Genomic DNA, 24434 nt, shown 5'->3' on the forward strand with positions numbered 1-24434 from the left:
CGCCACTCTCGAGGCCTGCTTGCTGGAGCTGCTGCCTGCGAGTTCCCTGTCAGCGAGTTCCTGGTGGTCAACCGCACAGACTTTGCTGCTTCGTGCTGGCCCTGCATGGTTAGGTTTGAGCATCAGTCATAATGTACCATTCCTTCCGATTTCTCATTTTGATACAAGAGACATTACACAACCCACACATTACTGCATGTGTCTCTGGCTCCTCGAGTTTTGTTATTTGTGCGCGAGTCTCACACCTGGTAAGCACCACGGGTACAATGTTGGCCTCAACAATCTAATCTAATGCTTATAAATAGAACTCAACCCTTTCCACTAAAGCCATAACTGCGAGTAGCAACCAAATCCATGCCTACACCTATACACAACGCCTTTGCTTTCTTGAAGCAGTTATTTGACCAAACAAGTTATTAGCCAAGAGGGGGGAGATAATTCATTTCACTGTTTGCATACGTTTTATTTATAGAGTATCTTATTTTGCCCTCGTGTTTAAATGAATGTATTATGTCCTTGCTTTGATTCAACTGGGCTGTTTTGATGGCACATTTGAATAGACAATTCAAGTTAAGCAAGATTACTTATAGCAGAGGTGAACCCTCTTTAAACGTTAGCAGGATGGCGGGGATGGGTGTGGACTTTACAAATGATCCAGGTTTCATAGATATAGCATTTGATGATTTGAGAGCACCCAAGAGTGACTTGTTGCCGCAAAAAGACGGTACCTTGTATTTTCATATTGAATTACAATAGGAAAGGGGGTATTTTAGAGAAATACAGTAAAAAAACGGTCTTCATGTCAACTTTTCTAAACAGAACACATAACGAAATCGCTCATCTGACATATCGTGGGAATGCGTACGTTTGGTAACCGCAGCTCATTAACCCATTGAAACAGTCCCATGGGCGGGGCTTGACTTGAGTCTTTTTTCTGCAGGGCGGTTGGGCTTGTTTTGCAGGCTGGTGCTGGCAGCCGGGAGAGCGCGCTGCTGTAGGAGGGATGGAGACTGGTGCGGACGGTGTGTGCGGCCGGGACTGCGGTAGCGGATAGCCGGCACCCCGGGGGCTGGCGGCGCGCCCATCATGTCTTCTGTCTCTCTGAAGACCCTCAGCACCCTGCGGTGCAGCAGCAGCTCCGCACTGGCCATGCAGCACCCAACGGTGAGCGTGGAGCCCGAGAGCGTCCTCAGCTACCAGGTATGCAGCGCCTGGCGATGGGGGAGGGCGGGGCTTGGCACGACTGCAGGTGCAGAATGAACCTAATTGTGTGTACCTCAGTACGGGTGGGCAATAACACCGCCAATATGCATATGAAGGGGAAATGAGCGCACAATGGCAAAGTGCAGCATGTCGCCGAAATGCGCATCTTGATGTACAGGTGCATAATGCCGAGTGTGGTGTATTGAACGCCCCCCAACCGCACGCCGTCGCTGCATGGACCGTAAAAATCCATATATCGATCTCTACGTGAATCTATGCCGATCTATAGGTACATAATACAACCGCTACGCCTATACCGATTTAGAGGAGCAGAACGCATTCGCTATAGGTACCCATCTGGGTACTGATGTCCAGACTGCAACCAGTATACACCCGGGGGATACACGCATAAGGATATTATTGTGTTGGTTATGTGTATCACTACAGGCAGAGTGTCACCTATATAGAATTATTTGTACGAACGAGCACAATTTCATGAATATAAATTCAGTGGAAATATCCATTAACATGGGTGCAGAGGTGGGCCCGGTATGATCGACCCCTATCGCGAAGCATATATTCACCCCTTGGAGGTCATCCTATCGCGGAACGGCTTATGAATCGGCAGCCCCCGCGACCCTGAGAGTCAAAAATACCACTGGCGTTTATTAATTACCCCTTTCCGCTTTGTACCACTTGAAAGTAAGAGTAACACGTGTTCAATGTATGTTTTATTCAAAAGCCCGGACAAACGAGTTGCAGACGAAGCAACCTACTGGGCGGGCTCCTCTTTTGCAGTCTAACCCATCTGCCTTGTCTCTTTGCCTGCACATGTCTGAGAGCATCGGTGTGTTTTGAACTCCGTCTCCCACTCTCCTTGGCCGAGTTGCGTTTTGCTGTTGCCAGGTGGCGCGTCATTGGCTGCAGCAGTTCATAGCCCCCACCCCCTTTTCTACCTGCTGTTGGTGACACAGGCAGCACGAAGAAGGTTATGTGTAGCAGGGGTTACAATGGGTGCTAAGTGTTTCCTTTAGTGCCATTTTTAATATCATTGTACACGTGCGTGATATCAAATACATAATTTAATATGACATCGCGAAATGTGAACCGTGAAAGCAATATTTATGTACACTGAATACATATTTGCGTAACAACATGTGGATGCAAAATGCCTGTGATCGTGTATGCAGAATGATCCAATGTGTACGAACAGTTGAAAAACATATATAATTTCCCCATCAGACACCAGTGGAATACAGTTTTGTTTAAAGGGATTTTATGGGTAAATTTATGATATGTTTATTTATATAGCGCCTATACACAATGTGTTTCAAAGCCCTTCAAGGCAAGGGTGGGAACAAGGGAAAATATGACGACATTCTTACAGGCCATGAACAGTAAGTATGTGAAATTAACTATCATACTCGGCCTGACGACTTTTCAGATAGTGCAAGAGCTAAGACATAGATAAGGAAGGGCGGGGGAGAGTGGGAAGGAAATGGAAACAGACTGGCGACTACCCCGTACTAGGCCTGACGACATTTCTGGTAGAGCCGGAGAAAAACAAAAGGTGAGGGAGAGGGGTGCAGAAAGGGAGGGGAGGAACAAAACAAGCGACTGTCGTACTAGGCCTGACAATGTTTCAGATAGTGCTTGAGGGAGGGGAGGGAACAGTAAGGAGATGGGGGAGCGACAGACGAGGTTGCTATCATACTAGGTCCAGGGACAATTCTGATAGTGTAAGTGCATAGAAGAAAGTAAGGGGAGGAGATGGGATGGGAGGAGAGAACAGAGTAAACACTCAAAAAGAGTGGAGAAGCAAGAGGGGAGAGCAAATACAATTGCAGAAGTCAGTAGTAACACATAATTTAGCAAGCCAGGATACAAGATGAAAATGGGAACAGCATGATTCAGGGCCACCATGAGTACAAGATGCACAGAAGTCCAGCACGAGAGTTAAGAAAGGGTGACGCACCGTGAATCAATGAAGTCCATAAAAGTAAAATCCAGCATTGGCCACAAGACGGTGATGGTGAAACCAGAATGTATCAGGACAGACTCTTGTGTGCGAGAAGGGGGGGGTAAAAGGGAACAACTTGGGTGTTCGGGGGACCAGCGAGGGTGGGGATAGCCTGTGGGGACAGAGGGTGTAAACATGTGTTGGTGAGTGCTTACCTGCTGTCTTAGCAGGGGGTCGGAACCTGGATCCTCCTGGTCCGAACAGGTCCAAACAGGAATTGCCCTTCACTTTGGATGCCCGGGCGAGAGACGCCCTTGATCTAAGAGTTAAGAGCAGGAAGGAAGAGGCATGGCTAAGAAGGTGGGTGGTGCTTAGGCCAGGTGACCTAGATCCACTTACACCTACCTGATAAACCTTTGCAAATCAGTGAAAGAACTTAATTTAAAGGGACTCTGTTTGCAGCATCCAATAGCCCAAAACATCCCCAGGCATGGTGCTTGTATACATGCCCCGCGGACAGTGTGCCCAGTGCCTGGCCTTCAAGACACTCAAAGTGCACTGCAGCTATGCCAGGATCCAGTTTTCATTGACCATTGTCTAAACCCAGGCACGGGCATTCTTATGCCACCGGAAGTGACCACAGGGCATCAGCTTTAGTACTGTCCAGAACTTGAAAAAAGAATTCAGAGGTAGCAGTCCATTTTGTTGAGAAAGATTTCCTCAAGATTTGTTGAACAGTGGCCAGGCATCTGACAAAGGGGTCTTTCTATGGGGGAGGCCAACTTAACCAAAACTGCGCACACCATACAAATAAATAAATCCATATATGCACGCACCAGATGGCTAACTCGGTGAATTAAGCTTTCATCTGAGGCATGAGCCTAGTCTGTACTTGCCAAGTTCCAAATCCCAGCACAGCCGACTTGGCCATTCCTCCATTTGACGTCAAGAAATTGAGTATCATTGAGTTGAATAACACCTATTATATAGCAGTGCTTATAAGCCAGAGTGATCCGACATGAAACTTTATATTAAAATATCATTTTGTATGTCCTATATAAATGAGCAGAATTCCCATGAGTATGTAGGTGGTGGAAAGCTCTGCATGTGTCTACACTAAACCAAACCATAGCCATCAGTATGTGTCAACCAAACCATAGCCATCAGTATGTGTTAATGTGTAGGCACAGGAGACACTCAAAATGCAGACATCGCTATTGAGTTACTTAATACGGGTATGTTTATATCAAAGATGGCCATCAGTTTACGGAACCTTATATCAAAGATGGCCATCAGTTTACGGAACCACAACAAAAAAAAACGTAACTTAATATGTAGTTGTATAATTGGCATGTGTGAACCACGAGTAATGCGAACGGGCATAAAGAAAGGTAATTTGCCGAAGTTACTGAATTATGTACATATGTCTGAGTGGTCTAGAGTGTTGCTCGGATCTGTTAAACTTGATCTCTTGTCATCTCTTTTCCTCATTAACTAGATGTCTCTCGCTGCCTTCGTCCTGTCCCTCGCCCCTTCCTCTCTGCATTAGCTTGGTTCATGGGTTGAACATTTTTGCCAAAGCGTTCCTCATTTACTGGTGCAATATCCTAATATTTATAAAACCTGCGAGTCCTTGAGCTTGGATGCTGTTGAGGGTTGGACCAGTAGGTCTTCTGCTGCACGTCCCAATTGCAGAAAATCCTACAGGTCAGACAAAAAAGTGCCTAGTGCTCAATGGGCATTCATTGATGTCTTCCTCAAAATATAACCAGCTGGGACATGTAAAAGGACAATTGCACAGTGAAGAGTCAGCATTCACAGATCTCTTCCACAAAAATTTCCCAGCAGGAAAATCCAAAAGGATGATATAAACAAACTAATAAACGAGAGACAAAAAGCGAATTGTGTTCAAGCAGCATCAGGAAAGTACAATTCTGCATGGGTATTGTGAAATGGAGCAACGTTTCAGAATCATTTAAAGCAAATAAATGATATAGTTTTAAAAGTACAATATCGTTTAAGTATTCTCTGAGTAAAATTATAGCTAATAATCCACCGATGTGCAGTTTTACCCCACCTCCTGCTTTTTGTACTCTTATCAGGGGTTTCTCTCTGCAGGATTTGGTTTGTATGTCCACCTAAAAGCGCTGTGAATCTGCTCCTCTTGTGGAATTGGTTTTTAATATCATTTCCTTGTTTTTCTTACTTGGGGTGGTATAGGGAGAAGTGGATCCATTTGCCCACAAAAGGACTCGGTCACGTTTCTGACAGTTCCCGTCTTGCTCGCCTTTGGTGTACTTTGGGTCACACACTTGACTGCCATACAGAAGCATAGGTTTGATAACGCAGTCAAATACCTTAATTCAGAGTCTTACTTGGAGGTTCGTGCCTTGGAGTTGATCTTGAATGCACAATTCATGGGCAGTATTTCATTGTACATACTGAGAATTATTCCTAAGTAGATCTAAACAGGTGTGTGTTCGTTGCTGTCCCCATTAATCTTGACTTGATCATCAGTTGGTACTTGTACCGTTTGTAAGACAATCACTTTATTCTTTGTGGAATTCAGGGTTAAACTTTACAATATGTGGCCACTAAGACGAAAATCTAAGCCCGCTATAACACAACGGTCACCCAATGCAGACGGCAAGCCCATATCGCAGCCAACCAGGTGATATAAAAAACACTGGCACGGAACAATCATGCAAACTTTTGGTTGACGGTGATGCAAACCTCAGATGGTTCTGCCACACGAGGTTTGTGATATACCAGAGCACACTTCGCTGGGTTGCCTCCAGAATAAATTTGCTCGTCCTATTGACAAGCGCGAGTGGTTGTCCCTCAAAATCGGGGCTCGAAGGCCTGGGGCGTGGGGTCAGTCCTTGGGATGAGGGGAATGTACGGTGGGCCATAGGGAGGGCAAAGCCATCTGTGACCCTGGGCCCCCATGGTATCCTGCCACTGCTCTTTAAGCAGGACCCAGAGCTATGGGTGGGTCCTTTTGTGGACTCTCCATAAGAGTATTTATCAAGAGGGTACTATCCCAAATACTTGGGTATAATGATGGCTTGTTTCCATCTCCAAACAGGGCGATATGTCTGAGCCGAAGAACTTCAGACCTATCGCCCTTTTGGATGCCTCTAGTAAAATCATTGCTTCTCTTTTGCTGAGACATCTCCCAACACATAAAGGATCTCAACCTTCTTTCTATGCATCAGGTAGGGTTTGACCTGGTATGGGGACCTCCCTAAATGGCACCATTATCTCAAACCCCTCGGCAACTGTAAAAATATGGGGTGGCGGGCCCAGTCTAAATGGCCACCATAGATCTGTCCAACGCTTTCGATATGTTAAGTTGGGAGACCCTCTGGAATAAACTCTTACAGCGGAAAGTGCCGCTTAAAATGGTACAGATCCTGCATTGCTGCATAGGAAATCATCTCTAAGGGTCAGGTTGATGAGGGAGAGGGCCACCTCCGCCCCGGCCCTTACCTTTGTGGGGCTTAGGCAGGGCTGTGTTGTTGCTCCAACCTTTGTCTCAGATATTGCAGCTTTGTGGGAGGCAGCAACCACAAATGGGCAAACTAATTCTAAACTGGTTGCCCTTTTCTGATGATGATATTCTTCTTGATAAGACTCCAATCGGCCTTCCTAGGAAATTGACCTCCTTCATCATTATGGTGTCCAAAATAATAGAACGATCAATGGGCCAACATCCAAGGTTGTTTATTTTTTCCACCAAAAAAAGTCCTAAAACCTTTCTTTGGAAGGTGGGAGTTCAGCCTTTGAAAAGGGTGTCATCAAACAGGTACCTAGGATTTAACCTTGTCAATAACCCCTCTAGGGGGGCCTGGACAACTCTTTTTAGATGGGGATTTACTACTTTATTGGCCAAGAAGAAGTGAATACACTTAGAACTATGTTGCTACTCCTTAGAACCCCTGATCAGGTTCTACCTCCAGAACATTGAGCCCGTTGTCCTATATGGTCTTGGAATTGTCCCATTTGACCTGGGGGCATCACTTAACACATTTCAGGGGCTACTTTGGAAGAGAACTCTAGGCTTGAACAACTCTGTGCCCAATGCAGTTCACACGAGCTGGAACTCATTTCTTTGGTGGCCTTTTGGAGGAAGTAACTTCTCCCTTTATGGGGAAAATTTAGAAGGAATCGATCAGAGCCCCTGTTGTATTTTTCCTTATTTAATTGTCCAAAGATTCGGGGCATATACTTGAACTTTCGTTTGAATCAATTTGCGACTTTGGAAAGGAGGTCAAAATGGTACAAGTCATTAAGCAACACTAATTACAGGTTTTGTAAGGCTACCCCAGTGGAAACACTTAACAACATCATCCTGGCATGCGTTTGCAGAACCATGGGTACGTTACCTGGGTGCAGTGCTACTGACCAAGATGTTTTGGGTTAGGATCATGCGGGGCAATGTGGTGAAACTAATTCTGGCGTTATATGCTTTTTTAATGTGTTTTCTTGGGGGGAAATAGCCGAATTTTAAATTCTGGTTCATGGATAAATTAAATTGAACAGCCTGTTGTATTTTGATGTAATGTTATTCTGTGTAGTGTTTTTTTTTTTATTTTTTTTTTTTTGTATTGTAAGATTTGAGAATTTGTTTTACTTCTTGTTTTTTTGTATAAGATTGTTTTTCGTGAGAAGCTTATTTGAGTAGACTAAACATTATAATAAAATGTTGTTCGGAACATGTCACCATTGGGGCAATTTTTATTTTCCTAAACCCTCAAAATACCCCACCTCCCCCAACGTATTCTAGGACTGGTGTTATTGGCTGTTTTTTAAACATTTTAAGTATTATACAGTTTGACAAGAAAAGTCAACTTTAAATACTGTTGCACCTTATAAACAAATAGAAAGCCATTGACTATTCTAAATTCCAGTCCTGTAATATATGGGAAAAGGGCTCGATTTTAATCAGGTTGCAAATCTGGGTAAATATTGCCCCATGGCAATGTTTTCCTTGGCGGAATCTATCACTGGATATCTTGTTTTGTTTATATTTAGGTACCCTGGGTTCCTGTAGTCCATACTTTGTTGTAGGCCTTGCTCCCTTGGAGACCAGTGTTTTAGGTCATCCGCTTACTGTATGCAGTTTATTTTTGTGCATCTCCTAATTCATGTGTCAGCAATTTGTCTTTTTATAGGATGATTGCCTGACAGCTCATGTAACATTTGGGTTAAGGGTATTAAACCACCCCCCTTCAGTTCTTGCCCTTGTTTACTCCACCCCAGTATTACTTCCTAGAAGGTATAGTCCTTTATGCCATACCTCAGTCAAAAGTGTGTGGGTTTTGTTCTTTAAGACGGCACAGAACGGTGCTTTCACATATGCCGTCATATCTGTAAATGGGGGTCCTCTATAATGTTGTCCATATTTTAGGGAACTTCCCTGAAGTGAGTACCAGGTTGAAGAGTTAGAATTTCTAATGTCATTTCGTAAGGTGGCTTGCTTCCTGGAAGAGGTATATCCACGAGGGGAAAGCTAGTTGTTGGGGAAAGTGTTGGTCAATCCTGCGATCAACACTGGTGTTCAATAAGTTACAAAGTGAATACATTAAATCATAGTGGCTTGTTGTTGCTAGTGTGATGATGAGACTGTGGAAGACGGAGGAAGAAACCTGGCTTGCAGCCCAAGTACGACTGCAACTGGAGAGAAGATGTTCAAGAAAAGATGTGATTTGCACAATATGATCTGACGTGGAGAGACCTTATAGCCTTGAATTGCCTCACAACTATGTATGGTGATGGATGGCCCCTTCCCTCAACCCCCTTTCTCCTCTCGAGTGTTTTTTTCCATCCCTTAGTATAGCTCTTCGTTCTTTCTTGTCGCGGGCCGCTGTACTGCAATTTATTTTAGGTTGTTTTATCACACGCCGGTAACTCGACAAACATCAGGGCGTGATACACAGAGAAACAAAACAACAATAAACAAACCAGCTTATAATGAGGCTCCACACAATTTAATGGGAAGAGACAAGATAATTATTCAATTAAGTTTGTCTTCATGCTTTTTCGAAAGGAAATGGCAGCAGTACAACCGTTAGGCAACTAACGGGTATGATTTGTTCTGATTCACAGTCCATGATTGTACTGCACACATTAGCACCAATTGTGCGTTAGCATACAGTCCTGTGTTTCTCTAGGACTTTTGGTGCTTTACCCTGTAAGAAAGACCACATTTGGAGACAACACACTTACTGCTGATTGTAGTTAGGGGTGCTGTTGAGGATCGTTTTGCGTATAAATATGCATGATCCTGGCACATTGCCAAATTCCAGGTTTGCTTGGTAGTTTGTAGCTCCGTCGTGTCTAGTGTTAGATCAAAGAGGGGGGTCGGGGGGAACGCGAAGCGTTTTCCCCCCCCCGGGGAAGTTTTTGGCGCTGCACACGGCCAGCGAGTGGCCGTGGGGGCAGAGCGCCCCTCAAGGGTATTTAAGGGGGCAGGGAAGGTTCGGGAGGCAGGCGACGGTTGGACTTGGCGATTGTCAGTCCTGTTGCCTGCTCCCGAGCCTTCCCTGGTATTAGCTGGGCCTGGAGGTGCGTGTTAGGCAGGTAGGGAAGGGAGAATTGTTTGAGTGGGCGGGTAGGTAGTATTTAAAAAAAAAGCATTTTATATTAATAATAGGTTATAGAGTCGGGTAATAGGGTAGGAGGGGTGCCGTAGATAAGACACCCCTCGTGTGCTTACCTGGGGTCCAGGGGCGGGTGCGTGGTGGGGTTGAGGCTCGGTTGTTGGGGGGGGGGGATCGAAGGACCGGGGGTGCCGTATGAGGAAGGGCGCATCCCGCCGACGTTCGCTTGCCGGCAGGGTGCTTTTGGCGGTTAGAGGCGGTGTGCTGGGCACTGTGCACGCAGCGCCGGCGCTGTCTCTCGGGGCCCTCCTCGTGTGTGGGCGGCCGCCCGTTGTATTGAAGTAGACAGATTTAGAGTCTACGCGGGGCACGGTAGCAGGCTGGGGCCAGAGGGGGCGGTGTGGTTCCTTTAAAGGGACAGTGCGTTTTTGTTGGCACCGACAGTGCGGTGCATCTCGTTTTCCACCAGGGGGCAGGGTGACACGGTCACCCCTCTGCCTCATTGCTGGTTGGGCTGCTGGTTTTGGGGGCCTTTTCTTGTGCCTGGGGTGGATAATTGAAAGGCTAGGGGGTGTTAGGGGTTATAGCAGGGTTTAGGGGGCATAAAAAAAGGGTTTTGTTTTAATTATTTTATAATTTTGGGAATAGTTTGGGGCAGGGGTTTTATTAACAGTTGAGTGTTCTCAAGCACCTGGTTTCCCATTTTATTAGCGGGGCTTTTGGGGGGGGTATAGGTCCAAGGGTAATTTTGGCTCGGGGGCTTAGGAGTTGCTAGGTTAAGTTTTCACGGGATACATTTATTTAGTGCACAACCAGTTTAGTAGTGCACAATGGTTGGCCAGGGAGCCGGGAAAAGAGGGTTGGTTGATGCTTAAGGCTTGAGGGAGGCCTTGGAAATAATTAGTAGGGCATCTAGGGCCCAGTTGGAGGGGGCAGTGGGGGAGGTCACCGGTGTTGTGGCCATGGGGGAAGGGGGGATAAGTGGGGGTAGGCCGCAGCGGAGAGCAGCGGCAGATGGGGCTCTCGCGGCAGTGGTGGCTTGCTCTCCCGCGGCGGGGAGAGGGGAGGTTTGGGAATCCAGGGTTGAGGAGTTGAGGAGGGAGATAGACAGGAGGGCGTCCGGGGGAGAAATGATATCGGGTGGGCAGCCATTGAGGGAGGGAGGGAATGATAGCCCTAGGGAAGCTGGGAGTGCTCAGAATGAGGTGGCTCAAGGGAAGAAGAGGGGAGCTAGCGGGGGGGTGCAGAAGGGGGTGACAGGGCAGAGGGGGAGAGGGGGTAAATACCTGCAGAAGAGTGCAGGCGGGAGGAGGAGGGAGAGGTCCCCATCAATCGAGGAGGTTAGAGTGGGGCGCGGAACGCCCCCCCCCCGGGTAGGTTGAGTGAGGGCGGAGGGCGCTGCGCAGCCCCCGCGGGTCAGGTGGAGGAAGAGGGTTTTGGTACGGCCCCTCCTCGGTCAGCGCAAGGAGAGCCTAGAGGGTGCAGCACGGCCCCTAGCGATGAGGATTACAGGGTGGAGGACGGAACGCCTCGCTCGAGAGAAGAGGACCAGGCAGGGGTCTCCGCGGCCCCGCCGAGAAGACGTCAGAGGAGTGGCGGGGCGGACGCCCCGGGCTCGCAAGAGGAAGATCAACTCAACTCGGGCAGGATCTCGCATCCACAATGGTATTTGAGGGGTGATGGAGTTGGATTGGAGGATTATGTGGGGCAGTGGGAGGTAGAAGGTTATAGGGCTTTAAGGGAAAGGGGGGAGGAGAGAGGAAGTTTGAGGAGGTATCTTGATAGGCGGGTGCAGGGCGGTCGGGGGGCAGGAGTTCGGGGGGACTATTGGCTGGGTGAGTTTTCTGACATGTCTTGTCCCCGCAGTAGGAGCCCTCTAAGAAAAGAGACGAGGAGCAGTGGTGTGGACGTCAGACCGCATACGGCCGGCGTGGAAAGAGGTGAGCGGGGAAGGGATTGGTCATATGTATGGCAGAGAGGGGACACGAGAAAGGGGCAGTAAACGAAGATGAGGGACGGCAAGGGGTAAGGAAAGAAGTTGGTGTACAGGCCATTGGAGCCGCGGGGGATGAGAAGAGCATGTGCTCAGCGGAGGTCCAAACGGACAAAGAGGTGGAGCCATTGGTGCTTGAGGTGCAAGCGGGTAAAGATAAGGAGGATGAAGGGAAAAGAAAAGAGAAAAGGTTGCCATACATGGGGATAACAAAACCGTTGGGGGCACACTTGATGGCAGCGACCAAAGAAAAGATCCAGGCAGGGGAATTTGTAGATGTTTTTAAATTACTCCATAGGGAAGTGAGAGCAAAGGAGGGGTCTAAAGAAGAAGAGAGGGAACTGGCTTCGCGTCCGAGGGTTCCGGTGACAATTGAGAATTGGACGTCGGCGTTTATCATTTATGCCAGTGTTTATTGTGAAAAATTTCCGGAGCGGTGCGTGGCCCTGCTTAAATATATGGATGTAATCGGGAAGGCTTTCACGAGTTTTGGGGGCTTTGCCTGGGTGAGGTATGATGAGGAATTCAGAGCGAGAATGGTGGAGGATACTCAGGTGGTTTGGGGGGAGATAGATATGGATCTTTGGCTGCAATGGATGGCCCCAACGAGGCCTTCCCCGACATTGCACACGGCAAGTGGGCTGCCCGTGCCTTTCCGGCCCTTTCTTGGTCACCCCGCCCATGAGGGGGCGGGGGGAGGAGGTAGAGGGCAGTCCTCAGCAGCGTGCTGGGTGTTTAATAAGGACGGGTGCACAAGGACCCTGTGTAGGTTCAGGCACGAGTGTAGCAAGTGTGGAGGAAAACACCCGCTCACCCAGTGTTTCCAACAAGGAGACAGGGGGAGGGGGAGAGGAGCAGGTAGAGGAGTTGTGGGGAAAAGCTTTTACGCCAATTAAAGTGGGGGTGCTGCAAAAATGGTTGCAATTTTATCCGGACAGGGAAGGGGCTAAGATTTTGAGTGAGGGTTTTTGTCAGGGTTTCAAATTGGGGTACCAGGGCCCAAGGGTGCGTCGGTGGGCGGAAAATTTGAAGTCCGCCAGAGAAAATGTTGAGGTGGTTAGGTAAAAATTGAGCAAGGAAATAGCGGCGGGAAGGATCGTAGGGCCATTTGATGACCTACCGGGTGACTTAGTGATATCCCCACTGGGGGTGGTGCCCAAGAAAGCTCTGGGGGAGTTTCGATTAATACACCATTTGTCTTGGCCGGAGGGCATGTCAGTGAATGATTTCATTGCCCCGGAAGAATGTGGGGTTGTATATGCAAGTGTTGACCAGGCAGTGGAGTTGGTAAGGAAAGAAGGGCGGGGGGCCTTCATGGCCAAGTGTGACATCAAAGCGGCGTTCAGGTTATTGCCGGTGCACCCGGAGGATTTTTGGTTGCTAGGTTTGCAATTTGAGGATCGCATATACATAGACAAAGCCTTGCCAATGGGGTGCGCAATTTCCTGTGCGCTGTTTGAACGGTTCAGCTCATTCCTGCAGTGGGTTTTCTCATTTAAATCGGGTTGGGAGAGTGTGCTGCACTATTTGGACGATTTTCTGTTAATTAGTAGGGCAGATAGAGAGGATGAGTGCAAGGGGATGTTAAAGTTGTTCCAGGAGTTAATGGAGGAGTTGGGGGTGCCGTTAGCGGAAGACAAAACAGAAGGGCCTGCAGTGGTGTTGACATTTTTGGGAATTGAACTGGACTCGGTGGCTATGACCTCACGCTTGCCGCACGACAAGGTGAGCAAACTGGTAGTGTTGCTGGAAAAGGCAGTGGGGGCCAAGAAAATGACGCTGGTGGACATGCAGAGATTGGTAGGGCATCTGAATTTTGTATGTAAAGTGGTAGCCCCAGGGAGGACGTTTTGTAGGAACATGGCGAGGGCTATGGCGGGAGCAAAATGCCCACATCACCGGATTAGAGTATCGGGGGTCAGTGCGGGAGGACTGCAGACTTTGGCTGCGATTTTTGGAGAAGTTCAATGGGGTGTCAATGTGGTTGCAGGGGGACCCGGTGACATGGGAGGTACAGATATTTTCGGATGCGGCAGGAGCGGGGGGTTTCGGAGTGTTTTGGGGGGGAAAATGGTGTGCGGAGAAATGGCCGGAACTGTGGCTGAAGGAGGGAAGGAGCATAGCATTCCTGGAGTTTTTTCCACTATTGGTGGCATTGGAGCTGTGGGGGAAGGATTTGCGGGATAGGAAAGTGAATTTTAATGTGGACAATAAATGTGTGGTCCACGTGGTAAACAGGCAGTCAGCAAAGGATCAGAGGGTGGCGAGACTCATGAGGGAGTTTGTGCTGAGATGCATGGAACTGAATGTGGTGTTTAAGGCAACACATGTGCCGGGGAAGGATAATGGCATCGCTGATGCATTATCTCGTTTTCAATGGCAGAGATTCCATGGATTGGCTCCAGAGGCGGATCAGGAGGGGCAGCAGATTCCCGAAGAGCTGTGGAAGATAGGAAGATGAGAGCGCTGGCTTTGGTGGAGGGTTCATTGGCCGGGGCGTCTAAGGAGGCGTACAGGAGGGCATGGGAGGATTTTATTGTGGGGGGGAGCGCGTAGTTGGAAAGGAACATGGGATGCGGAAGAGAGGAGGAGGGACGATGTCGTGAATTTCCTCCTGAGGTGTATGGACAGGGGCTGGTCAAGAGCGACTATAGCGGGGAAGTTGGCAGGAATTGCTTTTTACGGTAAGTGGTTTTGGGGTTTCCAGCCGAGTGGGGGGGAAATGGCGAGTAGGATGTTGGAAGGATGGGCAAGGGAAAGTAAGAGGGACAAGGACAGGAGGAGGCCGATATCGGCGGAATTGCTGCAGAGGTTGGTTAAGGTAGTAGGGGGAATTTGCTGGTCGGTATGGGAGGGGGAGTTGTTTGCGACATGTTTTTTGGGGCCTTTTGGGTTTCGGAGTTGGTGGGGGGAAAAGGGGGTTCTGGGGGTCTGCAGTGGGAGGATGTACACATTACAGAATTGGGTTTGGACATAAGGATTAATAAGTCTAAAAAGGACCAGAAGGGAAAGTGTTCCTGGGTTTTGTTGGGGCGGGGGAGTAAGGATTTATGCCCGGTGCTGGCAAGCAGGTTGTGGAATGAACGGTGTGGGGTGGTGTCGGGCTTGGTGTTCAAGCACGAGGATGGGGTAGCGGTTTCAGCGGCGCAAGTTTTGGGGGTACTGCATAAGGCTCTGTGGGTGTTGGGAGAAAAGGGTGAGGATTTTGGGACACATTCATTCAGGATGGGTGCGGCATCGGAAGGAAAGAGGTTGGGTTTCACGGAGGATGAGGTGAAAAGTTTGGGGCGGTGGAAGTCTGGGAGATACAAGGGGTACGTCAGGGATTTCCAGAAGGGAAATTGTTGAAGGATGGGGGGGTTTGGGCAGGGCTGATAACAACTTTGGGTTGGGGTATTTGTATTGTGGTGGTAATTTTGTAATTTCTTTTTCAGATGCTGTGTGAAAGGAGGGGAAGTTGGCGCAAGTGTGGATTGTCGGCCATTCAATTGTTAAATGGGCTGGGAAAGAAGCGGAGAAAAGGGTGCTGGGCAGGCAACTGGGGTGTAGCTATAAGGAGGTGGTGGTAAGATGGCACAGGTTAGGGGGCCTGCGCTGGGACCAGTTGCTGCCTATGTTGGCAGGGTTGCGGGAGCGCTACGGGGCGCCGGAGGTGTTGATCATTCACGCTGGGGAGAATGACTTGGTGGGGGATACTGGGGTGGCCCTACTGAGGAAAATGAAAAGGGATTTGGTCTGGGTGCGGGAAATGTGGACGCAAGCGGAGGTGTTGTGGACTAAGTTGTTGCCGCGTAGTGTGGAGGGGAGCAAGGAGCGAGGGTGCTATAGAGCGGGCTAGAAAGGGGATCAACAGAGAGATGGTGAAGTTTTGTGCCTCAGTGGCAGTACAGGTGATGGATCATAAGGAGATAGTGTATGAGGGCTTTATGATTTTTAGGGAGGATGGGGTGCATTTGTCGGTTTATGGGAACAATCACTATTTGGCGGACTTGTGCTGTTGGCTGGGAGATTGGGTGAAGAGTTGGAAATAAAGGAAAGTGGTTGGGGGGTGGGGCAGAAAGAACACATCGGGGGAGGGTTTTTCTGGTGCCGGGGGCATGGCCCCTTTTGATGTGGGGGGAGGGAAGCACAATGGGGGAATGACACGGGAAAGGAGGGGGTGGTGCTGTTTGCACAAGCGGGCCACCCCGGGGGAACAGGTATTGAGCCTGGAGGGGCATGGCCCCATGGAGAAAGCGGGACGCCTGGGAAAGGGGTAAGGAGATGGTAGGGTCCAAGGGACATTTAGGGAGGAAATGGCTTTATTTAATTGTTGGGGGAAATGAAAATGTGTAATTAGTTAATGGATGGTTTAAATATTTCATTAGTCTGTAAGGCCATGGAGCCAGGTGAGCATTAATTGTAAGCTTGGGCCTGTCACATTAAAGCGACCTTTTCCACTTTCAAATGAGTCTGGGTTTTTGTGCAGTAAGCCAAAAAGGGTTGCGAGTGCTTTCATCACACTGAGTCCGTGTAAGATGTTGGCACGGTCTACCTGGTGTGACTGAGCTATGCTATCTTTTTCCTGGCTTTCTAGTGGTTTGAGAAATGTTGTTTTTGTACATTTGCTGCTATGAAGTCGTTTTTGTAAAAAAAAAAAAAATATTCGTGCCGGAAAACATGCTCTGAATCTTGGATCTCACCCACAGTCTGATCGCTCAGTTATATTTCCCCACCCACCTTCTCCCAAATGCCCCCAGCTTACTGTACCTATTTGTCTTGTTACCCCACTGCCTCCCTCGAGTTTGATCACTTTGGTCGTCCTGCTGTCTACATTACTTCTATGCTGTAGCTGCTGCTCTATCTGCCCAGCTCCCTGTAATGTAATGTCTCCATCTTCCTGAGATATGTGTCAACGCCCCTCCCTATCTGTCCTAGGGTCCTGCTGCCAGCATCACACCTGACTGGCACGACCCATCCCATGTTGACTACTACCCACTTGTCTCACCTCCCTGGTGTCTGCTTCATACGCCCCACCCCTTTTTACCTGCTACCCGCCAGCCTCACTTCCTGCCGTCTGCATTTTATACCTGCCCCTTGGTTCCTGCTACCCACCAGCCTCACTTTCCTGCTTGCTGCTTCATATCCCCCATCCCCCATCCCTTGTTCCCTGCTGTCTACATTATATACCCATCCCTTGGGGCCTGCTACCCACCAGCCTTGCGTTCCTGCTGTCTGCTTCATATCCCCCATCCCTTTGTTCCCTGCTGCCCCCCTCCCTGTTGTCTACATTATATACCCGTCTCTTGTTGCCTGCTACCCACCAGCCTCGCTTTCCTGCTTGCTGCTTCATATCCCCCATCCCCCATCCCTTGTTCCCTGCTGTCTACATTATATACCCATCCCTTGGGGCCTGCTACCCACCAGCCTTGCGTTCCTGCTGTCTGCTTCATATCCCCCATCCCTTTGTTCCCTGCTGCCCCCCTCCCTGTTGTCTACATTATATACCTGTCTCTTGTTGCCTGCTACCCACCAGCCTCGCTTTCCTGCTTGCTGCTTCATGTCCCCCATTCCTTGTTCCCTGCTGTCTACATTATATACCCATCCCTTGGGGCCTGCTACCCACCAGCCGCGCGTTCCTGCTCGCTGCTTCATATCCCCCATCCCTTGTTCCCTGCTGCCCACCTCCCTGCTGTCTACATTATATACCTGTCTCTTGTTGCCTGCTACCCACCAGCCTCACTTTACTGCTTGTTGCTTCAGAGCCCCTATCCCTTGATGTCGGTTACCCACTGGCCTCCCCTCTAGGTTGTCTGCTTCATACCTTCCTTGGCCCCATGGAATGCCCGTCTGGTCCATGTTAGTTGCAGCCCCTTTCTGCCGGCCCTCCCTGTCACTATTTTCTGTTTCCTATTAGCTGTCTACAGAAAGAAGCAACTACTGGCTTTCGATCTGTGTTATCTGCTTTGTATTTACTACAGCTCTTTGCTGCTTGCTTGCTAGCTACTCGCAGCCACCTATCTCTCACATGCCCCTTCCATTACTGGCTGTCTCCATCTGTTCCATCTCCCTGCTTCCTGTCGACCCTCGCTCATCTCTCCCCCTGTTACCTATTTGACCCACCTGTCTACTTATCCCCTAATTCCTTGTCTGCTGCTCTCCATCTATAATCTGTCCCCATTCCCTTTTTTGTTTGGGCCAATCGCCACTTACAAGCCAAAACTATTGCATTAGAATACAGCTAGAAAGAACCTTGTAGGTGTTTGGTTATTTAACCACCCATCGACTGAACATGGCCATGCACACCCCTATGGCCTTCCTGCCCCTCTCCACCCAAAACTCATCCTCCTGGGATTCATTTGAGCTACCTTTTATCAAGCCTTATGATAAAACGTTGTGCTCAGTGTTTTTCAAAAGCAGTCTTCTGAGAGTTAATAACCCAACTGGAGCTCTAAATTCGCTACTGGTGTAATACAAATGTCTTAACCAGGTCTGCCTTCAGCCATTTGATTTATAAGCACTATGAGTGCCCTTCACTTAGGTCCAGTTCAAAACAAGCATTGGAAAAAACCAATTGTGTTGGCTTGTGTATAAGTATCAGGCATTTGCCAGGCATTAACATTATATGCCCTGGTACTCGCACCATTTTGCAGCTACTACCGTTGTTGACCACTTAATACCACTACACCAGTGCCTGGCAAATGCATTTCCTATGTCTACACAAAAGACAAAATTGGTGGCATTACCAATGCTTGTTTTCTGAGCTTTCCACCTGTTACGCTGCCGTACTAGCTTGAAGAAGGACCTGCCTCAGTGCAGTACATGACTGGACTACATGACTGCCCTGCACAGTACATGCCAGCGCATTGCCCTGTGCGGTGCAGTATCACGTTTTCAAAATTCATGGGAATGAGCACTCATTTGCAGAACTTTGACAACCTCTGTACAATGATATTGAAGGGAGGGACCGCAACCAATGGGAAATGCCTCAAATGAATATAAACTTAAAGAAGACTAGCGGTTCATTAAATTAGGTATACCACCCAAGATATAGGTACCATCTTATCCCACCTAAGATAAGACCTTTATATATGGATGTAACCTGGGGAAAATATGCCCCTTGCCTACCCACAAATTAGCAACCTGACACATTAGGCAATTGCCCAGCCAGTCCATAGTGTTCGCCCATATTATTTACCCTACATGTACACCACTATTGACACCAACAATAATGGGCAGCACTCACTCCAGAGTGTATGGTATTCACAGCTTCATGCAGTTATTTGCACTAGTGATCAAAGACAGTAGAACATTGATGGCCCCGAACAGTAACCGGTCAAAGTCAGTATAGCATTAATTGTCCTAACCAGTCCTGGGTAGCATTGGTCAGAGACAGTATAGAATGAATAGTCCCATGCAGCAAGGCATAGTATCTGCACTAAACTTTAGTGATCCTCGACAGTTATGCAGTCTTGCATATAGAAGTAATGGATGCTTTCAGTAACGACCAGGAGTGACGTATATCGTTGCTTTAATTAATATTGTTTTTTTTTTTAAATTAATGGCCCCATACAGCAACACACATTATTTGCCCAGTTAATATTACTATTATGGCCTTCAGTAATAAGACGAGTATTGACCTCAGACCATCTCGTTTTAATTTCCCCACACAGTTGGCTGTAAATAGTATAGATTTACTTGCCCCAAACAGTAAAGAGCATCATTGGCCCCAGTTAGTATTGATTGCAAGGCGCAAGCTTTAATTATCCAGTTAATGTCACAGGCATTGCACAATAAAAGGCCAGCAGCATTCACGAATGAGCCGAGCCTGCATGGGGCCAGTCTGACCATGGCGAGGATGGTCCACCCCTCGTGCCACCTGCCCAGCCCCCCAGCCGGCCCACCCCCGGTGCTGGTGTGCATCGAAGACCTTAACACTTGGCAGAAGGAAGGCATTCTTGCTGCCCCACCACCTCCAGTATCCTTATCCCTGGTGATCCAGTGGCTGTGGTGAAAGCGGGCTGGCTCTTAGGCGGCACACCACCATAGGGTGGTGAGATCTTCAGAATCAACCGACACAGACCCACAGCGTAAAGTAGGTTTATAACTTAACAGTGACTTTCAACAGAAGGATTACTTGAGTAGTGCTAGGGCAGCGTCAGAATATAGGGCGATAATAACTTTGGGAGGGATCTCATAACTGGGAGGATAATTGAGGTCACCTGAATTTTAAAAAACCTTTTGCCAAATAGCAAGTCGTGCATTAAAAAAATGTTATTGCATTGAAAATGTGCCAATACATAAATTTCTCTGTTATTTTCTGAGATGTGCAGGCAGAGAGCCACTCGGCTGTAATCCAAAGAGGCAGTTCTTGACAGGTTTTTATGTAGGTAAGAGGTTGTATCTTCTGATCGCCTGCACTCTGCTCTCTCATTTTCCCTTCTGCAACATATTGCTTTCTCCCCATGTGCTAGAGCCACCCAGCCATTGCTGACAACCGTGCAATTGGAGAAAAAAAAAGAATTCTTTATTTCTTTTTAAAAAAAAATGTATTTATTTTTTGAGGGGTGTTCTGTGTTTTCTTATGGTTTAAAGTAACAGGGAAGCGGCAGAGGCTTCCTCGTCCAAGATGGAGTCCCACCTGGTATCTGCAGACATATATATTGTCATTGCGTGTGACCTGCAGGAACGTTGCCATCCCAATCAGGTTCTAAGGTTCTGTCAGACCTTATAAGAAGCCACTGTGTTTATTTTCTACTTCTTGGTCATTATTAGTGTTTGTGCGTACTCTAACAAATGCACTACCGACTGTGGCCAGCGCACAACATTGAACAATGCCTTGGTGCTCACAAAAGAAAAAGATCCGGGGTTTTAATCTGAGCGTGACTCTTTGAAAGGAAGAAGGACGTTTTGAGATACAAAATAGTGTGTGTTCCCTGCAAAATAAGCTATTTAAAGAATAAAAGGACATTTATTTAACGTTACTAACATTATAAACTAGCTCTCTATAAAATGTTTCATTGTTCATTTCAAAGGATCACTTCCAGTTTATATTGTAGTCCTAATAAGAATGTTGCACTTGTTTACTGAGCAAAGGACGTTATGAAAACTTAGACTAACCATCACAATATTCGGTGTATTGATATTCTTGGGAAACGTTGCTTAAAGGAGAGTTCCGGGACTTTTTTTTTATTGTCCCTACGGTTCGGCCATGTGTTTTTAAGCATAACTCGGTAGATCGTGGAAAACTTTCCTATGGACCTTACCCGACTTTTCGTCCATTAACGCACTCGAAATCAGCCGCCATTTTATGATAATCCTATCACTTGCCGCATCGCCCTGGCTCACCTGCTTTTGCGGCACTAAATCAAATCCCCCGCCCCTGAAACAGTCTTGATCAAAACATTCATATTCCCCGCCTCTATCCGTGACGTGACTGAGCTGCGTAGGCAAACGCGCCCAGGCGTCTTATACGCGACTCCACACAGAACCAGGAAATCAACACAGATGAGCTCAAACAACACAGCGCGCCACAATTGGGAATATGAAACTGTACTTTTAAATTAAACCGCAAGATTGTAAATTTGGTAAAGTAAATTTATTTGACATCAAATGTTTTGAGAATATTCAGCGATTTGCATTTTTATTTGTTCACGTTCCGAAAAGTTCGTTTCGAGGCACACGATGTTCCTTTGCTGTACACAGGGTCTTAGATCATCTCACAATACAGCGCCACAATTCGGAATATGAAACAGTGGTTTAAAAGCAAACGGCAAGATTGTACATTTGGCAAAGTACATTTATTGGACATCAAATGTTTTGAGAATATTCAGCGATTTGCATTTTTATTTGTTCACGTTCCGAAAAGTTATAGACCACTTTGAAGTGTACATGGTCTTTGGCACCTCTTGGCCTTTATCGCTCCCTGACAGCTCCACTTGCCAGCACAAGTACCCCGGTGCGAACTGCCTTTGATAGGGCGTGGGGTGGATTGGGGCGGTGGTCGTGCAGACAAGACACAGTAAGACTCGTGAATGGAGACACACTTATGTGGATTGCAGGGGGCCGTCCAGCGTGAGGAGAGATGCTTGGCAGGAGACACGGGGTCTGGCGGTAGACATGGGAACCACAAACCATGCTCTATAGACCACTTTGAAGTGTACATGGTCTTTGGCAACTCTTGGCCTTTATCGCTCCCTGACAGCTCCACTTGCCAGCGCAAGTACCCCGGTGCGGGCGGTGGTCGTGCAGACAAGACTCGTTTGCCGTAGGGCCTCACCAAGGAGAGGCCATCTAACTGCATGTAAGAGGCAGGCTGCAGGATCTAGTACATGGAAGGCAGGGGGGTGAGTTTATAAATACCTCAGCCTCCCAGGAGAATATATGGGTGCAGTTCACCCTGGAGACCCTGAACAAAGTGGTGTGGTAAGTATTTTTGGGGGAGGAGGCAAGGCCGGGAGGCTTGATGCCAACCCGCAAAATAACATATGTATGTCTGCTGCATATGGGTTCAACGGTTATGTGGATTGAAGGTGGGCGGCCAGCGTGAGGGAGGATGCTGGCCGGAGACATGTGGTGTGACAAGACAAGGCACAGGAAGACTATTCAATGGAGACACACTAGATTCATTTAAAAAATCAAAACAACCATTGTTAAAATATATGTTGGGTTTTATTTTAGATCTTAATTTCAATTGAACATAAATAATAAACATTACACATTGTAAAGTTGCGGTTGCAGCACATCCCGGGAAAAGCCGCGGTATTGTCCACTGTCGCTGGGGAAATGTTGTCTAATGGCAAGTACCGCACAGGCAGGTATTACTCTCCGAACGCGGTGTCCGAGCCTCCCGTGAAGCCACCAAGTGAAGCAACGATAGGCCACCAGCCTGTACCACCTGTGAAAATGAAAGATGCAAACTGTATTAAAATGACAACTTTCTTATCACTGTCGATTCAGGTACAAAAATGTCATTCTGCTTTGAAAAAAATTCTATCTAGAAAATGCACAACATGGAACCAATTTACATGCATTCGAATGATATGTAGATGTAGTTTTATATGTGGGAGACGACCATGAAATAGTAGTGGCATCACTGACATCACAACCAGAGTATACTTACTCGTTATTCGGATTACGCGGACGAACAGTGCCGCAAAGTTCGTGCATAGGCACCATCATCATCCTCAACACTGTCCGTGAGAGGCAGGCTTCCCTGAACTCTGGCAGCTCGGTGATGCATTGCGGACTTGGCTCGCCTTCCGAAATGTAGGCCAAGCACCCGGAATTTTCACGGCAGCAGCAGTTCTCCTCCTCAGTTGGCATTAGCTCGCAACGATTGCACGTGCACCAGGTGGAGACGCCGTCCATGCGACATGGTCCAGGCTCTTCATCCGTTGACTGGTCCTCCCAACTGCCGTCCGAATCCCCATCGTTTTCGCGTGCTTGCCTTTCCAGTAGTTCTTCCTCGGTGTACTCGGGCTCGTACATATACGGCATTATTGTAGCCATTGTGTGGTAAAGAAAGTAAAATAATTTATAGCGGTGGTACTGGTATCTGTTCACACGGGCTACAATCAACGAAGGTATTTGACCAGAGCACAGAAACGAGTCACAGAATACTCAAAGTAACACAGCGAGAGTAATGGAATCGAAAATCTGCTGCTGTGTGTTGTGAAACGGTGTGTTTATACTTATTGAGGAAAGAGGCGTCCTGCCGTTTCCATGGCGACACTTCATTAGCTGAGGCGCAGCGATTGTTGACACGAAACGTGCTTTGGCGTTGGGAAATGGGCGGTACGTGTCTGCTGATGTCAGCCTCGGGGGCGGGGGATTTGATTTAGTGCCGCAAAAGCAGGTGAGCCAGGGCGATGCGGCAAGTGATAGGATTATCATAAAATGGCGGCTGATTTCGAGTGCGTTAATGGACGAAAAGTCGGGTAAGGTCCATAGGAAAGTTTTCCACGATCTACCGAGTTATGCTTAAAAACACATGGCCGAACCGTAGGGACAATAAAAAAAAAAGTCCCGGAACTCTCCTTTAACGCAATCGGAAGATTTTCATTCCCAGAGGGACAATCTGAAACATACCTATTGTAGTCTTTCAAAATAGCCCAATGGAGAAGAGGAGAATTGGCACTGAGGAGGGTTCCTGGATTCTTTCCGTAAAATCAAGGAGCATTTTGGTAACATAACCACAGGTCTTTATATTGGACACGTATGTCTGTGATAAAAGGGCTGTATGCTTCAATCACTTGCTATGTAATGCACCCGCAGCGCTTACTGATCACTTCCTGTTTCACAACATTCCCTGTAACCGTATAGTGTAGGTAACTACACAACATGTATACTAATTTGCACATGCCCTGGGCTTAGATGTCAGGATAAAAAGGCTGAGACATCGCCATTGAGGTCTGCCTATATTTTCTTTTTAGGAAATAGCTCCATTCTCCAGATCAGGAGTAGGGTTTTTAAAGAGAACTCCCAGGGCACTGGGACAGTGGTCCTCCTTCTGTGTCGGTGCTGGCATAACGCAGCAGAGATTGGTGACTGCTCATGGTGCGACTCCTTTCCTCCTTTGTGTTGTTGTGGCCCCATACTGTTTTTCTTCACAAAGTTCTAAACAAACACACAGAACAGGAGCTGAACTTGCATTGCAAAGCCGGGCGTCCAGCGTCACCTTTTCAGTGCCCAG

At 47.7% G+C, this 24434-nt stretch overlaps 1 protein-coding gene across 1 annotated transcript in view; it reads left to right on the top strand.

The window, feature by feature from the left end:
- Window positions 1-950: 950 nt before the first annotated feature.
- The window catches only part of SLC4A8 (solute carrier family 4 member 8), an 846795-nt gene continuing 823311 nt past the window's right edge, over window positions 951-24434 (top strand). Inside the window, exon 1 of the mRNA XM_069653405.1 lies at window positions 951-1200. Within this exon, the coding sequence (XP_069509506.1) occupies window positions 1087-1200 (114 nt within the window). The 5' untranslated portion in view covers window positions 951-1086. The remainder of the gene's footprint in view (window positions 1201-24434) is intronic.

Source organism: Ambystoma mexicanum, chromosome 3q (genome assembly GCF_040938575.1).
Source record: "Ambystoma mexicanum isolate Mex_15411 chromosome 3q, UKY_AmexF1_1, whole genome shotgun sequence".
NCBI classification, from domain to species: Eukaryota; Metazoa; Chordata; class Amphibia; order Caudata; family Ambystomatidae; genus Ambystoma; species Ambystoma mexicanum.